An 18,248-nucleotide genomic window follows, 5' to 3' on the forward strand; every position below is an offset into this window, starting at 1 on the left:
CATTTCACCTTCAAATCTTGAGCTCTGCAGTAAACATTGCAGCCTTCATTCTAGGTACTACACACGCGTCGGTATCATCTGCATCTCGCCATAGCCGCGCCACAAAAAGCCTTGCCGTGAAAAGGCTTCAAACATGCACGAGAACGAATAGATCAGCTTCCCTGGCCCAGGCACCAGAGAACTATGCTAAAACCGCAGCCGATTAAGGCAGGAAAACTTTGTTAATTCCAGCTGACGCCACAGTCTTGCCAAAAGCCCGTGAATTGATGGTGTCAGAATTGCATTCAGTTGGAAGCTCAGGGGGCTGACATCGGTTAATTCAAACTGACTTCTAAAGTGGTGCTGCGTCGAGGTATGACCTGCTCAAAAAGCAAACGTCCGTGTAGTCAACCTCAGGCCCTGCATATTACCTTCTTTCTCGTGCCCCACAGAACTGCCTGTAATGACATTCTTGTTGATGATCAGCAGGCTGTCATCAAAACATCAAGTCTGGCCACATGGTTTGTTTTTGAGCTTCCTTGTACAGCTATAAAAAAGGGTCTTGCATGCAGCTATGTATGGCTTGAAGGAAGGTGGTTACAACAGACTAACCAGTGGTGGTATAAAAGTCTGTTGAACAGATTTTGGATTCTGCAGACTGTTGTTCTTATAATCGACCAAACTCTTGAACGCATCAAGGTCTGTTATACTGTAGTCACATTATAATGTATTGTGTACAATGTACAGAAGTTCGAGTGTATGAACACTCTAATGCACCACTGAGGATGCGAGTTATGACCATACACTCGGTAATGCTGTAGCTGCCAGTTATGCGATGTGTCCCATGAGCCATGGCTTCCAGCCTGCATGTTGTTGATGATAGGTAGGATCACCAGTCATGTTCTACGCATCACGAGCAGTAAGCTGAAGCGTGTGGTACTAAATAATTTCTGTGAGCCATAAACACACCTGCGCGAGTATGTTTCTAGTGGTTCTGTGTATAGATTTTATTTCTTTCAATAGTAACAATTTCTTAAGCACCCATTCCATTGCCATTTCACTTGCTAGACGCAGACTGTTCCAGCCATGGCACACAAGGACACATAAATGGAGGTTACTAGAAAATGACCAGATCCCGTGGTCAGTGCATTACTTACAGCTCGTGACCGCAGAAAGTTGGTCAGGTTTGCCTTAAGCTCTGTGCTGTACCGCTTCAACTCCTCGAACTCCCTGCACAACAAATGTGATGGCGATTGCAGAGTGCAACAATGTCACAAGTACCATTGGAGAGATGTATACAACAATACACTGGCTTGTGCAGAGTCCCATACCAGACAAAGAGGCTGCAACACCATGGAGAGGACGAGGGAGCATGCGTCCAGTATGGAAAACAATCATGGCTGCTAGCACTGTTCTTCAGTCTGCCCTTGTGAGCTACCACAATTGTCAAAGGCAAATGCTCGACACAAGCAAGATTACAGAAGCCTTCCTCATTTATAAGACTGCAAGGGACGTTTCTGTGCTACTGAACGGGGCAAAGCTTGAGTATGAGTTGTAATGTATTGCTTTTATTGGAGGTCCCCAGTGCTGACCTTTACATGAGATGGCAGTGTCTGCTGCACATATGCTGGCTCTGTGGCCCAGGATATCCCCTCAAGTGTGTGTGAGGCTTGGCAGAAAATTTTACTGAGAGTAGTGAACTGTCTGTCTGACTGTTTTTTTGTCTGCATCTTCTTCCTGATATCTGAAACAGTTTACACACGTGTTAAGAGTGGGCCACCGAAAAAAGTGGTGGGCCTTAAAGGTTGGCAAGGTGAAATTTGCAATGGGCAAGCATGCTTCTGAAGTCCTTCCATCCCCAATTTGCACTCTGTCATGGCCCTCACTGAGGCTGCATTGCTCTTCAGCAATCTCAGTTGCACTGCTGCAGTGACAAACTGAAAAAGGCTGCTGGGAGGCAGAGCCCCAGCTGAGGTGTTACCACAAGTGGCTCTATTTCTATGCAGAGGAGCAAAGGAGCCTTCGACGAGTGTACAGGGGCAATGAAAAGGAATGCGAACAGCACCCTTGGCTGTTGGAATTGCTCTCTGTTGGGGTCACACAGTGTGGCCTCCTCACCTGTCGGGGTTGCGCAGGCGCAAGGAAGCCGACAGTGAGCGCAGCATGCTGTCTGCCCGGTGCAGCAGGCCGCCCCCTGGGCTGTGGTCATCCCGCCAGCTGGCCTCGTGCCGCAAGAAATGGCCCAGGAGGGTATCCTCTGACAGCTCCCGGTGGGCCGCCACTCGCCGCAGGAAAGTCTGCAGTCGCGTGCACATGGGTTGGGTCCCAGCATAAAGCCGCATCGTTGGGAAAATGCCACTGAATGCACGTAGCAGCAGTTTGCCAATCAGCTGATGGCACAAAAGCTTCCAACTGGAATCCATCTGCAAACAGTACTAATTTTCCTATGGATCCCGCATCAACCGTAATTTACGTACCAACCTTCCATGTTTACTTCCTACCCCTGACATTGCCTTCATCTACAGCAGATTTGGTTGCAATATGTATTCAAATAGAATGGACGTACATAGCTAGCCGGTTTTTTTTACTCCAACAATCTGGAGACGTTAGAGATCCCCAGATGGTCGAAATTACTCTGCAGTCCACCATTATGGCTCCTCTTGCTCTCTCTTCACTTTCACTCCCACTTTCCTCCCTTAGAGCACGAGTCAGGAGTCCACAGAAACAAGTGACAGATACTGCGCCTTTTCTTTCCTGTGAACCAATTATCAATTTATAAATTTGGACTTTACAATAACGAACACTTTTGTGAGAAGCCATCATGTACCTCACAGGTATTTGCACGATTATGCACTCCACGCAGTCCAGAAATTTGATTTTTTCAGATTAAAATAATGTGAAAAAGATTCATTAAAGTCCGAAAGTTTGACTTTTCGACATAACATTACTTTGTAGCCTCAAGAAGTTAAGAGGTTGAGGTTGCTAGCAAGCTACAGGTGGGGTCAACCTTGTGGAATCTCCAGCAAGGTAAATCTTGGCATATGGCATCTACGTTGAGTAAGTGTGCCTACCAGCAGAATAATGGGTGCATTTTCTTTACCATGTAGTCATGATACCACAGGCAAAAGCTTGCTTTCTGTCAAATGCCTCCACCCTATGCTGTGCCTGCATGAAGTCGATTCCAATTAAATATTATCGAGTAGACATGAATTTATTGTGGGTAAATTACGTCAAGAGTGACCAGTATTTATTTGCAGCCACAGACTAGAAGAGCTTAGAATATTTCTGTTTCTTAGGTCGCCCTTGAATGAAACTTAGATATCATTATTATTGTATTGTCTCCAGCTTTCTTTCAAGATGTCTGCAATGAACTGCAAGCACAAATGCACATGCACTAATTGCTTGCTAATCTGGACAAGTTTGCAACTTCACGTGCCGTATCTGGTTACAGTCACTATTGAAGTCTACATATTTTCCAAAGAGCGACCTCAAGAAGGGATCCTAAAGCAGATCCATCGTCAAAGATTGCATCTATAGAAGCTTTATCCTGTATACAGTAAACTCTCATTAACTCAAAGTTGTAAAATCCAGGAAAAAATTTGAGATAAGCGGAGTTTCGAGTTAAGCAAAATGCCAAAATTTCTGGCAACAACCTCTGGCGATCCGTCGCGCGCCGCCGCCGCCAACGCCTGTCGTTGCCGCTGGTGCACACCGCACGGAGCTACGGGACTCTGTGACAGAGGCACGTTTTCAGCGTTGCTTTGTTACGGCCCAGTCATCGTTCAGTCACGGAGAGTACAGTTACGCTATATCCCGTTTTTAACACTACACAGCTTGAAATACAACACCGCTGATAAAATTTTTTATGCATCGCGTTAAACACACACAAAAAAAAGGTCTCAGCGCAGCGGTGTGCTCCTACAGATGCATACTTGCATTACAAGCAGTGGCTTTTTCCTGCTCGTTTTGAAAATTAACAATATCTAGCCACACTAGCCTTATTTTCCTTTACTACCCTACCAAACTTTTACTGAATAGTCTCGATATATGCATGGATCAGACGAAGTGAGCGTTTGCAGGTTCTTCGCTCAAACCGGACTAAAAAAACAAACTTCGCTCGAAAAAAAAAAAAGCCAGGACGGAAATTGAGTAGCCCAAAACCTTCTGCGATTGGCTGCCTCGCAAGCTGCTTTCAGGTGAGATGCGAGATTTTCTAAAAACCCAGAACCTGAGCGCGATAGCGACGAGCGAAAATGCTTTGGCGGCCCTCTGCCTGCCGCGCCCATCAACGCTCCACTATACAAGGGGAGCTTTTGTAATAAACTCAAAAGAATTCTCAGGAAAAACTGAATTTTATTATTTTGGAAGGCAGAACTGGGTAGTGCTTGCCTGCTTCGTGTTGGCATTCGGCCTGACAAAAGCGTCCTTGAGCTGCTGAATGCATCGTATAAGCCGTTGGTCGCCGCCGCTGCATTCATCTTTGTTGTGGACACCACATACACAACAAAAATCAATGTCAACGCTTAATGCACATAGCGCGACAAAACAGAAGCACACAATCACTAAATCGCTCTTGCCACTATGTGTGTGCGAAGGGCAACTGACCGAACCACGCTGAACAGGCTGGACCGACTGCCCGATAAGACCCATCAGTCCCCGCGCGCGCGAGCGGCACTCATGTGCTTGCTCCCAAGGCGAAAAACGGCTGCGTCCACGGGGATTTTGTATTCGCTCTTCGAACGTGACTGCATTCAGCACTTAGTATAGGAACAAAATGCTCGCTCGGAGCCCCTATCACCTTTCGGTTCTTCCAGTTAAAATTTCGAGATATCCGCATTACGCCTTGCTTCGGAGATAAACGGGAGCTAATACATAGCACCTATGGGAGGTGAAGGCACGGCGTGGAAAATTTTCGACTTAACCGATTTTTCGAGATATGCAAGTTCGTCTGTTAATAAGGGTTTACAGTAGATATAAATATTGGCTCAAATATACACACATACCATCTTAATTCAGTGTTGGGTGAAGTACAAATTCTTGCAAGATGTCCAATCACTTAAAACAAAATCTACTTATTCAATAAATTAAAGTGAATATTTGTGTTTATCTTACCAAGGCTGTCTTAAATTCAGAGTGAGATTACTATAATCTACTTGGTCGTATCATACAGGGGCCCGACACTTGGACACTCCTAACACTGTTAGTTGTAATAATCTGCAAACTAAAAAGTCACAACTGACTTCTGCAATGCCCTTGTCAAGCGCACAAGTTACGTGCACTTACTAAGAGTATGCTCCGGCACATAGAGTTGACACTTGGGAAAGCAAAGTGCACTCGTAAAAAAAAAAAAAAAAAAGGAAAAAAAAAAAAGAGCCCGCTGAAAATGAACAGAATGTTTCAAAAAAAGTGTAGAAAACTTCTTAACAAAGTGCTTCTTTTATGATGGAGAAGAATAAATTAAAACAAGCCTAAGCGACCATTGAATTCAACCACCACCAGGCTGGAAATCAGTGTTGCGCAGGTGGTACGCGAAGTTTTTCGCCTTCTCCGCTAAAATCTGGCCACTAATCGTCAGGTTCACTGCACGGGTGTTCAAAAACCACTGGTAGATTGCCTGTTCTGCGTCTTTGTAGGCGCAGTGTCGAACCCTTTTTTGGCCGTCGTCAATTGCATGGGTAACACTGGCATCGCTTTCGTTCTCAATCTTGAGCGCGTTGTGGATGATTGTTGATACTGTCGGCTGTGTCAGGCCATACTTGCGCACCAAGTTGCACACTTACGCTGCCATTATGCTCCCGTACAATGCTCTGCTTAACTTCTAGAGTATTGTGTTCGCTTCCTCTTGTGCGCCAGTTGTGTCCCGCTTCCTGAAGGAGGATCCTCCATTGCTGTTCACAGAAAATCTACGGCCAGCAAGATCGTGGAAATGAATGAATGAATGAAATTTTTTATTTGCCACCAAATACAGATGGGGGGATTGTAGAAAAAAAGCTGTCCATGGATAGCTTGACGGGTCCACAATCCCTTCTTTTCTTTCGGCAGCATGGCAGCATCACATATGGACACATACTCTTCATTAAAACAAGTATACAGGTACATATTTAATGTTATGTAAACATAGTAATGATTAGTTAATATTTAAATGAAAACAACATAGAAACGCATTGTTACAAAAGCAAACAAAAACATTAGCAGGGTTAGACAATATTACATAGAAATCGAAAACATCTCCCGGAGGTCTTTGCAGGATGCCGTGAAAAGATCAAAACGAATTGAATTATAGTAATTTAAAAGTGATGGTATTATGTACTTAAGACTCTGTTTCTCGTAATTCGAACGTGACGTGGGTACTGACCAGTTTTCAAAATGTCTCGTGTCTCGTGTTCTATATTAGTGGATGTTGTGTTTCCCCATACTAACTGACAATAGTTCAAGTGTGATTGATGATGGCATACTAGGAGAACCACACTAGAAAGACACGTGCACCAACGCTGCTGCGCGCCTGCCACTAAACATGTGCAACCGCGAGGCAGGGACCTGGACAAAGCAAACAGGGGAGGATAGTGCAGTGCACCACGATCAGCGCACCCTCAGAATGGACTGTTCCTCCGTGCAGAGGCAGAGAGGACGCGAGTTTCCTAGGCCATGGGCGGTCTTGAGGGGGAGTGCTCAAAGCTCTCCCTCAGAACGGTAGTGCTTAGAAGCGCCTTACGCCTTTCCTCCTCCTCTGCGTGAGAAAGCGCTCCGTCCTCCCGCGTGCCTCCGCGGCATGCAAGCTTGTTCTTTTTTTTTTTTTTGTCTGCTGCATCGGTATTGTCGGTGTCCCTGCGTATGCGTGCTTTTGTGGTCGCGCATTTCCTTGTTTTTGTTGACTTTTGGCGACCATATCTGACTGTTATAACCAATAATATTGTTACGTGGCTTGTCGGTACAATGTCTGATGTGTGGGTGATCCGCCTCCTCTGGAGCTGTCAACCATCCGTAACCAGAGTCCTTGCGACCGATGGCTCGAGGTCACGTCGGGCAGTTTGGGCGGGGGTTACGTGTTCGTGTCCCTCGGTTCCTTCGGGTCATTCGGGTACTTCGTCTCGGTTCTGGTTGGTGCGTCTGTTCTCCTTGTCTTCAGGTCCGGGCTGGGGGCTGGGCGGTGGTAGTTGGTCAGGTCTGGGCTTGAAGGGTTGGGGCGAAGCTGCTCGGCGATGTCCCTGTGCCCTCGGTCAATGGTCCCGGCTTACAGATGGCGTCGATGCTCCAAGGCGAGGGTGGGGATGACGTACGTTGCACCTCCAACCAAATGTTACATGGCGGCAAGCGATGACAACAGGAGAACAGAGGACAGAGGGAAGATGCTCGGTGGTCGTGAGATGACGTTTAATGAATCTGTGTGCGGGCCTAGCGCGCGCACTCCTGCCTGCACCACTGCCCTTTTCTTCCTCCTTCGTCCGTAACAATATAATGTGACACTATTGTAATAAGCTGCTTATTTTACCATAGAACGCATGGTAAACCTGACGGTGCAGCGGCTGCCCACTGTTATATACAATAAATTGTTAAAACCGGTATTGTTATAAGTGGGTTTAAATGTATCAAATTTTATTTCAATAAAAGGAAACCCGTATTTAGGGGATACCCTATCATGCCACATGACTGAGGCAACTAAAAAATGTGAAACAAAAATAACAACCAAAAGAAATGTAAGGCAAACACCTCTGGTGAGGTGAAAGGAAATGCGCATGTCAAAAGAATTAATATCATGAAAACAATATGATAAAATAATACTAAAACCCTCCACTCAGATATCTTTGGACACCCAAAACCACGCAATTACCTGCAAACTCTTTTCCTGTCACCGAAGGCTTGCTCACACAGCGGTCCTTCAACCACTGTGTGCCTGTTATCTCACATGTCAGCTTGCTGTGTTTCCCTATCACAGTGGTTTTTTCAAAGTCCAGTGAGCCTGATTACAGAACTTTAAAAATGTGGCAGTGAATGCGGGGATGGCGGGAGTTTTGCATCCCATTGTAGTCATGTTTCAGCCAATGTTTCAAAAGGAATTGAAAGAACATGAAACAAAGCTGATAGTTCAGTGCTTCGTCCTGCTGTCCTTGTTGGCCTTGTGCTGTCTTTTTGTGCGCCGAGTCCTGCAAGCATAGAGAGTTTCTAGCGTATCTAAAATTCTGACAAAAAACAACCTGGTGGCTTGCACTGGGGCAGAAACTAGCTTGGAGGAAGCGATGAGTTTGTGGTGATTGTTAGCGTCGACAACTCCGCAAAGACGCCTTGCAACACAATCGGCAGTCAGCACATGTTCAGGCCATCCAAGCAGCTGGCTCACAAACAAAAACAATGAAAATGGCATTGCCGCAGTACAGCATTATGTCTCACGATGCGAGTTCTTAACATGATTATTATTTCTTATTTCTCTGCTGTGTTTTGCTTCTTGCTATCAAAGATAAATTTCTTAAATTTGTTCAATAATCCTGTGTCTTGCTTTTTGTACACTACATCTGGTGCCTTTGAAAACACTGCTGGTGAGGCCACAAACTCAGTCAGCAAAGGGTGTTCCATAAATGCACTCGTAACAATGTGCATTCTTCTGTGAGTGCATCACGCCAGTGCAGTTCAGCTTTGTCAAAGCCCACTTATTGCAAGTGACAGTACCCTTAAGTGCACTCTTGACAAGGGTACAAGTCGAGGAATACAAAAATACTGCAAAATGTTTTAAAGACACTAAGAGGGCAGGCTTCGGAGATTTCCTTCTGAAAGTTGTAAAAACAAACAAAGGTATTTTTTTGGTACCAAATAATCTTTAAAGTATGGCAACAAGTATGACTTACTACTTGAAACAATGATTTTTAAGAATAGCTCTTGCTACACAGACTAAAGTAGGTTTGGAGGCTGCCAACTAAACACAAAACTATGCCAGTAAATTTTAGGCTTCTTAAAGCTTAGAGTTGTGAATATATAAGGCTATTTGAATAATCTGAAAATTTTTCAAAATGTGCAGAATTCGGAATTCTTTTCCTTTACAAGACAAACCACTTCGGACATAGAAGTACACAGATAGTCTTATTAGGCTGTATATGTAGTGGCTGGACTGCTAACTACAAAGGATTTGCCTTTATTAGCAGTCAAAATTTTGTTAAACGGAACAAGCCTGCACATGAAGTTGGCTTTGCAGCTGCTTTCTTTCCTTTTTTTTTTTTTAAATTAAGCCATCTTTTTTGCTAAAAATAATCTCATAAAGTTGTTTTTATTTTGGTTGCTTATCCAGATTATATACATACATATATACATTTGCCAAAATTAAAAACCTCGACCACACGCGCATGTTCAGTCTCATATGGCATGCCGCCCACCCCTGCACTAAATATACAAATATACGACTTGCAATGTCTTTAGAGTGAGCGAACTGAGCTTTTTGCTTTGTGGCCATTTAAGATGCCTTCATAGAGAGCAACAAAAACGTGCACAAACATTCAGTGTAGGCTGCTCCTTTCACTAGTCAGCCAGGTTTACGCCGTTGGGTTTAATGGGTTTAAAGTCTCAAAGCGACTCAGGCTATGAGAGATGCCGTAGTGGAGGACTCTGGCAATTTCGGCCCTTTGGGGTTCTTTGACATGCACTGACATCATACATAAGATGGACGCCTTGCTTATCGCCTTTATCGAAAAGCCACCGCCGCAGCCCACTGGTCAGTCAGCTCGCAATGCTCCTTGTACTGTGCGCTCATTGCATCTTGTGATTTGCAGCCCACAGTGGCTTCCTTTCTCTCCAGTATGATGTGGGGGAACTGCATTTGATGTGGGTCACAGTTCCCACTCACAGGGAAAGTGCCAACTCAGCATGCTCCTCCTGCAAGTGATCAGCATCACTGCCTAGCTCGCTAACAGCACGAAGGGGGAGGGGGGGTCAATGAGGAATAGAAGTTGGCTGCAGATGATGATGATGGGGTATTCTTGGGGAGGGGGTACTGGACGCAGGTTATGCCGGCCTACGTCATGGCGGCACTCTTGGCATCCAGGGGAAGGGGGGATGGGATGTGAGGAGGGGGTGGGGGGCTGCAGCAAGGGAGTTGGAAGTTATGTCCACAGTACCTCCAGGCTGGCTCTTCTCCTCTCCACAAATTCTGGGTCCAGTGTGTCCGTGGGCAGCTTCTGCCAGCGAAACTGAACCTGCAGGAAGGCAGCATACTTAGAGCTACCACTGCTGCAAGCTACCAGCGGTCATCCAGCAGTCCAAGCTGTCACTCAAACACTTGGTCTCCAACAGCAATGCACAATCACTGGTGCCATCTTGTGCAGGCCAGAGCTCTTTGATTACAGTACCAGTTGGGAAACTCAAAAAGTGACTAGTTGTAGTATGCACTTTTTGGGTGTTTATGAATTCTAGCGCCATTAGGAGCCATAAAAAGCTATCTGCCATTGTCATCGTAGCCTTCTGAGAGGTGCTTCTTCTATTTTTTTTTTTAACAGCGATGCTGTTTAAGCCAGAGGTTGTTCCATCTATCCATGGAGGAAGGAAACAACTTAGGAGAGGCCCTTGCCATTCTCAATGCATTGGAGAAAGTGTGGCGGAAGTGACGTCAAAATTTAGAGCTAGCCAAGTCGGGCCATTAGCAATGGCGACGCGGTTTCTATGAAAACTCGGGCTACTAGCAACAGCATTGTTAAGGGCCCTAGGTACGTGAGCATCATGGAGAAAGAAAATGCCCTGTGTTGTCTCCCCCCTCTGTCCTGTGCCTACTGCGGTTTTATTTTCCGTAAAGGAGGAGGAGAGACGTTGCAGCGTTCGGTCGCGGCGCGGCCGCGCCGGCTTAAAAAAAATGACGTCAGGGCCTCTCCTAAGTTTTTTCCTTGCCCCATGCATCTATCGTACGCAGCTGGCTGTATTCGCAGTAATGACATCACCATAATCGGACAGGACGTCATGACTGGATGTGACGTCGTCATGATGTCACATCCGGTCATGTCTAATAACCGGAAATAACTTCATCATGACGCCACATCCTGTCATGGCTGATGACATTACCAGGTGATTCACGCATATACGAAGCTGAAGCTGACCCCACCAGGCATTTGATCCAGGCCTCCCTGCTGCGCCTTTCATTTGGCACATCCTCAAACACTGCACCACACAGCATACAGAAGTAGATGCAGTACAGCAGGCATCAGCAGAGTTTCAAATTGATTTAAAAGAAGAAAAGGTGCACTGTCTGTCCCACTTCTCCGCCGACGACACAGATAAAAATGACAATCTCGAAGTAGATAATCACGGATAACTTAGTCGAACCAAACATTATCAGCATCACTGTGTCATCAGTCTTACACGAAAGTGTAATCTGCCCTAATTTCTTTTTTCTCGCCTCTTAATTCTATGGTTGTTACATCTAAATCTTTTGCTACTGCATCTCTTCATCTAATTTTGTTGCCACATGGTTCTGCATTTATAAACAATTGTTAAGTTCACAATTTGTACAAAGTCAACTTTAATAGCCCCCCAAAGCAATGCCACTAGCCACAAACACTCGAACTTCAACCAACTTGAACTGCCATTTTTCGACACGAGGCCCTAATGGAAGTTTCGCAACTGGCAATGTTAAAGAGCTCTGGTGAAGGCGAGAGATGGACCCATACAAGAGAACATTAACATGGTCCATGTAGAACCATAGCACTGGACACTTGATTGTACATTGTCGAGCTAGAACCAGTTCAATTGTATCGTCACCTGAAGGTGGGGACCGTGTTGAAGCATGACCAGAATGGCAAGTAATTATTCAAGCAACCCTCTGTGTGATTTATTTTCATGGTGCACTACCATTCAAGCAAACTGGCACGCATTTGATGGCAGATGTGAAAGCAGTCTTAAGACTCTCCTCGCAGGAGAAAAAGTAATCTGGCCACACAGTTATATTTTCTGAGCTTTCCCGCTAGCCCATAATGCCATAAGGGAGTAATTCCTCATTGATATCCACCCAAACGAGGCTAAATGGCTACAAAGGAAAGATAAATATTTGACCAGCCCATAATGATGGCAGCCGTTGGATGCACATCAGTGACATCACCTGTGACGTGGTTCCACTGCTACCAAGCTGTGTTGTAAAAGGGGCTGCACAGACCCTATCAGCCTGCAGCAGTTCTGCCTCGACACATTCAGCAGAGTACATGTAGCAAAGCATCTGACGGAACTGTAACATATTATCGCCGCCATGCAGTTCTATTTCTGAAGCACATGCCAACCGGCCACATCTTTAATTTTTAGCAAATACTGTATATTTACAATGATTTAAATGGTTTCTGGAAGATTTTTGAGGGCCACCTGATTAGTTGACCTTTGGACATTCAAGTCCTCAAAGTCTGATTAAAGAGGTTTTACTGTACTGCTAAACCTGTGAGGAATTAGAGGGTATGAAATGGGATGTGATAGGGCTTAGTGAGGTTAGGAGGCCAAACGAGGCATATACTGCACTGAAGGGCGGGCATGTATTCTGTTACAGAGGCTTACCGGAGAGACGAAAACTAAGAGTAGGGTTCCTCGTCAATAAGGATATAGCTGGTAATATAAGAAGAATTCTATAGCATTAAAAAGAGGGTGGCAGGCATCGTAATTAAGCTTAATAAGTGTAACCTTATTATCTGTTACATATAAGGTGTTTACTAAGGTAATCACTAACAGAACTAGGACAATCTTAGACTTAAATCAAGCAAAAAAAATCAAGCAGGTTTCCAGAAAGGGTACTCTACTATCGATCATATCCATACCATCTTCAGATTTCTTACTGAAGCGCCCAGTAAGTTCTGGCGATATATAAATGGCGGCGGTAAATCTCACCATTCTAATGAAGAAGAGAGCCCCCAGAGGGCTGAAAGTTTTAATTCATTTTTTGCATCTGTTTTCACTGAAGATGACGGCGAATCACCGTTTTTTGAGCCTCCAGGTTGCCCTCCTATTCCCGATTTAGAAATAAGTGAAGAAGGAGTTCTGAAACTCCTTTTGAATATCAACACAAAAAAGAACTCAGGACCGGACGGTATCCCGAATGAATTCTTATATAGATATGCAGAGTGGAATTCTAAATTTCTTACCAAAATCTTTCAATCGTCTATCGACAGTAGTTGTGTTCCCGTTGCCTGGAAATGTGCGAAAATAGTGCCTGTGCATAAAAATGGTCCCACTTCTAACGTTGAAAATTATAGACCCATTTCCCTCATTAGCACGTGTTCCAAGTTACTCGAACATATTATGTACGCTCACTTATCAACTTTTCTTGAGAGTAACAATCTCCTATTTGTAAACCAGCATGGCTTCCGCAAGGGGCTTTCTACCATCACTCAACTCACGGAAACAGTACATGATCTTTCCCAGTCAATTAATTCCCGCATGCAAACTGACATCGTAATTTTGGACTTTGCAAAGGCGTTTGATAAGGTTTCGCATCCTAAACTATTACTAAAAATCAGTGCCATATTTAAAAATGAAACTATAACTGAGTGGTTCAGGTCATATCTTTCGTCTAGAGTACAGTATGTTCAGGTTCAAGAGTATAAATCCAACATCATGCCAGTCGATTCCGGTGTTCCCCAGGGCAGCGTTCTGGGCCCTCTCTTGTTTTTGATCTTCATCAACGACTTGCCGGTTGGTTTGAGCGTTCCAGTTAGACTGTATGCAGATGACTGCATCGTTTATAAACAAATTAATACTCCGGAAGATCAGGCAGAACTCAATCAAAACTTGCAGAAAATACATGAATGGTGTAAGGTGTGGCAGATGGTATTAAATTCAAACAAAACTGTTTTTATGTCCATTACAAGAAAGAAAACTGTCCTTGATTACAGTTACAGCATTAATGGTAGATTACTAACTAGAGTAAGCAATTTTAAATACCTTGGAGTAACACTCACATCTGACTTACGCTGGAATTCACACATAGATAATGTATGTACTAAGGCTTCCAAGGCACTCTGGAGCTTGAGACGCAATATGTGCAGGGCAACTCCCGAAATAAAAAGTCTGGTTTTCAAAAGCCTAGTTAGGCCTATCCTCGAATATGCAAAAGTTGTCTGGGACCCGTACACTGCTTCCAACTGTTCTAAGCTGGAAAGAATCCAGCGCCTCGGAGCAAGGTTTATATTTAATAGGTATCGTTATTCTGATTCTCCAACTTCTTTGTGCTGATTTGCAAACACTTGACATTAGAACCAAATGTGACAGACTCAAGTTTCTTTTCCAGATCGCTAACCACTACTTGAAAATCGATCAAACAAAATACTTTGAAATTAAAACAGGGGAAACATCACGCCATCGTCACAGTTTGTACATCCCAATGCCGCCTGTCAGAAATGATTGCTTTAAATTTAGTTTTTTCCCGAGAGCCATTAAGGAATGGAATATGTTACCAAACTCCGTTGTCACGTCACAATCACTTAGCGAATTTTTAGATAAACTGCATAATGTTTTATGTACTGCTTGATTTCTATGACAATGTTTTTGTTTTGTTCAAGTGGCAAACACAATTATGTATGAAATTTAGTGTTGATCTCAGTGCTGTTTGATGTGTTCTTGTTCTATTTCAAGTTTGATATCCACTCCTGTAATAGCCCGCCCAGGGCTGACAGTATGAATAAATGAATGAATGAATGAATCAACCAGGTGATAGAAAAATGCTCGAAATATAACCAGCCCTTATACATAGCTTTCATTGATTACGAAAATGCATTTGACTTAGTAGAAACCTCGGTAGTCATACAGCCCTTGCAAAATCTGGGTGTAGACGAGCCATATGTGAAAGTACTGGAAGATATCTATAGTGGCTGCCATAGGTCGGCGCACTCACTCATGAGTGCATTTATATCGCCTCTAACATGCTCACGGTGTGAGTGCGAGTGCTAGTGAGTGGCCACGAATGGGAGCAGCCATGACTGTGTGTAAGTGAGTGCACGTGTATGAGAGTCACCGTGAGTGTGAGTGGCCATGAATGGGAGCAGCCATGAATTTGAGTGCGAGTGAGTGGACGTGCATCAGAGTGAACGTGAGTGTGAGTGAACGGCCATGAACAGAAGTGGTCATGCATGTGAGTGTGAGGCGGTGACTGGGAGCTGGAATGAGTGTGAGTGAGTGGATGTGAGTGTGAGCGGGTGGAGTGTGAGTGAGGCCCTCCTCATGGTGCCGACCTATGGTGGCTGCACAGCAACCATAGTTCTGCATAAAAGCAGTAACAAAATTTACATAAAGAAAGGTTTTAGGCAACAAGACACGATCTTTCCAGTACTATACACAGCTTGCTTAGAGGAAGTACAGTCGAACTCGGATATATCGAACTTGAAGGGGATCGCGAAATAGTTCTATATAGTACAGAAATCGGCTTGAGACGCCGTTTATGATACTGAAAAATGACACCGTATTTATCGCGTAATCAACCCACTTATATAATGAACCCACCCTCAGCTTTTGCCTCTAAGAATTAAAAAAAAGAAAAAAAGCATTACCCGTTGGCGCATCTCTCCGTTTCGGCCGTCGCATCTACAGCTCATTTACTGGCAGCGTGCCAAGATTCTGCACAGTGATACCGTCACGGCATGTTTATCTTTTGACTATACTTTTGATGTTTTTTCCTGCAATGGCGAGGAGCGAAATTGGCAGAGTGCTCGTGATGGTTCGATTTATCATGCCGTGCTTGGGCGGCACGCCACAAAATCATTGGGAAGCGGGATAGCTGCAAATGCCGTTTGAAGAGAACAGTGCTAAAAGCTGGTGTCATGATGGCAGCTAACCACATGCTTGATTTATAGGTGCAATAATGGTCAACTCTCGCAAAAAAAAAAAAGAAATCTGCCGCTTCTTAACATCCGCAGCCACCATAGCTTACGCTACGCCGCACATTCAGTACGACACAAGACGGGCATCGCACGTCACCCGCCGCGCACAGAGGGTTCGCAACACACACTGGAGAAAGTGTCAGACGTTCTGTCTGCCATGGGCTGAACTGGCTTGTCGGCGCATGCATAGTGCGTGCTGCTGCGAATGAAGACCAGGACAGAGAGGGGAAGAGGAGAGAAAGCTCAGCAGAAAGATGGGCTTTTCGCTCTATCGAGTTGTTTACCCTCCCCCAAACACCACGGCTGCATTGGCTGTGTCTGCTCCGTGCCGGCCGTTGACAAATCGATTCCTTCTCGTTCCTTCATGCACATGGCTTGCAAATGTCACGGGCTGGCACGTGGCAAACGATCACTGTAGATGTGAGCACCTTTGGGGAAAGGGTGCAGCGCTGCTCTAGACCAGCCGTCCCCGAAAAGTTCTCTCTTATTCCTTCTGCACGTGGCTTGAAAAAGTGACACGGCAAACAGCCGAGGTGATGCGATCCTCTTTGGGGAAGGCGCAACTTCCAGTCTGTGGTTCGGAGTTTGATATATCGAACGACCGTTGAAATTGGAGCTCGATAAACGATGCAGCTTTCCTATACTTTTACATAGGATTTTCAAGGGGATATTCCGTGAGTTCGATATAACTAAAATTCGAATTATCTGGGTTCAACTGTATTCAGACATGCAATGGGAGTGGTTAGGAATAAGGATTGATGGAGAGTACCTCAGTAATCTGCAATTCGTTGGTTGCATTGCTAAGTAACTTAGGGGACGAACTGCAATGAATGATTCATGACTTAACAGGAATAGCGAAAGGTAGGCTTGAAAATCAATATGCAGAAGACTAAGGTAATGTTCAGCAGCCTAGGGAAAAAAACAGCAGTTCACAGTAGGTAGTGAAGCACTGGATGTGGTAGGCGAATATGTCTACTTAGGGCAGGTAGCAACCGCAGATCTAGAGCATTAAAGGGAAACAACTACGAGAATTAGATTGGGATGGAGCGCATTTGGCAAGTATTCGCAGATTATAACTATTGCGAGGCTCAGTCACGGCCCGCGGCCCGAGGGGACAAGCAGGATCTGTAGAAGTGACGACACATGCCCAGCTGATTTCCGAATGAAAGAAGACGCCCACTTTTATTCCGTCGCCATATATGTATTGTTACAGGGGTGGTTCAGCTTGAGGTTGCAGAGAGCGGAGACAGGAGACAAGGCTTTCACACAACAGGCCTCTCCGACAGGCACCAGCCGACACTGCTCGGACGTCGTCGTTGTCTTCGCCAAAACTCCCGAGATTCTTCTTTTTCCTTCTTATACGCATATCAGTGCATACACCGCCTAACGTAACACTACCCCGCCGGCTGAAAAGCACCGTCCCGGTGCGTACTAGCATCCAAACCAGGGTCCGTGTAGTACGGCTTCAGCCATGCAATATGGACCGTCTCGGTGCGTGGTGTAGAGGTCTGGCGTGCGGGATGCAAGGCCACAATTTCGTATGTCTCTGGAGTTACTTGTCATAAAATACGGTAGGGTCCTGTATAATAGGGTAAAAGTTTTTCCGAGAGGCCAACGCGGCGAGCTGGGGTCCAAAGCAGCACGAGAGACCCGCAAGAATACTGGGTGTTGCGATGACAGAAATCAGTGACATTTCAGGGAGTGCTGGGAGGCTGCGAGTCGGTTGTGAGCAATAACGCGGGCAGTATCAGCTCGGGCTATGGCGTCACGAGCATATGAGCTGGCAGTGGCGACAGAAGGAAGCAGGCTGTCAAAAGGAAGCAGAAGTTCACGGTCGTATAGAAGATAGAAGGGGGAGTAGCCGGTAGTGTCGGGACGCGACGAATCTGCGTCTCTATGCAACTGGCCAGACTTATAGACCACTGAAAAATTGTACTCCTAAAGGTGCAAGGCCCAACGTGCAAGGCGGCCAGCAGGGTCTTTGAGTGCAGAAAGCCAACACAATGCGTGGTGGTCAGTGACTACTGTGAATGGCCGCCCATACAAGTAAGGGCGGAACTTCTTCATGGCCCAAACTAGGGCTAAGCACCCACGTTTAGTTATGGAATAATTCTGTTCAGCCGCAGAGAGGAGTCGGCTGGCATAGGCGATGACGCGAGGGGAACCGAGCTGACGTTGTGCGAGAATGGCACCAATTCCATGACCACTTGCGTCGGTGCATACTTCTGTGGGCGCTGACGGATTGAAGTGAGCCAACACTGGCGCACCGATGAGGTGGCCAATAAGAGCGGCGAAGGATTGTTCGTGGTCCCAGGAAAAGGAGACCTCTTTTTTCAGAAGCTGCGTAAGTGGACGGCAATTTCCGCGAAGTTTGGTACAAATCGCCGGAAATATCAGCAAAGTCCGAAGAAGCTACGCACGTCGCTGCGAGATTTCGGTATAGGAAAACCACTT

General features: G+C 45.4%; 1 protein-coding gene across 5 annotated transcripts in view; it reads right to left on the reverse strand.

Annotated features, from left to right (window-relative positions):
- Positions 1-18,248, reverse strand: part of LOC146201208 (sorting nexin-4-like) — a 113,356-nt gene that overhangs the window by 64,004 nt on the left and 31,104 nt on the right. For all 5 annotated transcript variants that reach the window (XM_084595684.1, XM_084595685.1, XM_084595682.1 and 2 more), the window contains exons 4-6: positions 10,077-10,154; positions 2,098-2,276; positions 1,137-1,209 (exon numbers count right to left, since the gene is read on the reverse strand). In XM_084595684.1, the coding sequence (XP_084451810.1) occupies positions 1,137-1,209; positions 2,098-2,276; positions 10,077-10,154 (330 nt within the window). The remainder of the gene's footprint in view (positions 1-1,136; positions 1,210-2,097; positions 2,277-10,076; positions 10,155-18,248) is intronic.

The sequence above is a fragment of the Amblyomma maculatum genome, chromosome 2 (assembly GCF_055883805.1).
Source record: "Amblyomma maculatum isolate TAMU_Amacu chromosome 2, ASM5588380v1, whole genome shotgun sequence".
Taxonomy (NCBI): domain Eukaryota; kingdom Metazoa; phylum Arthropoda; class Arachnida; order Ixodida; family Ixodidae; genus Amblyomma; species Amblyomma maculatum.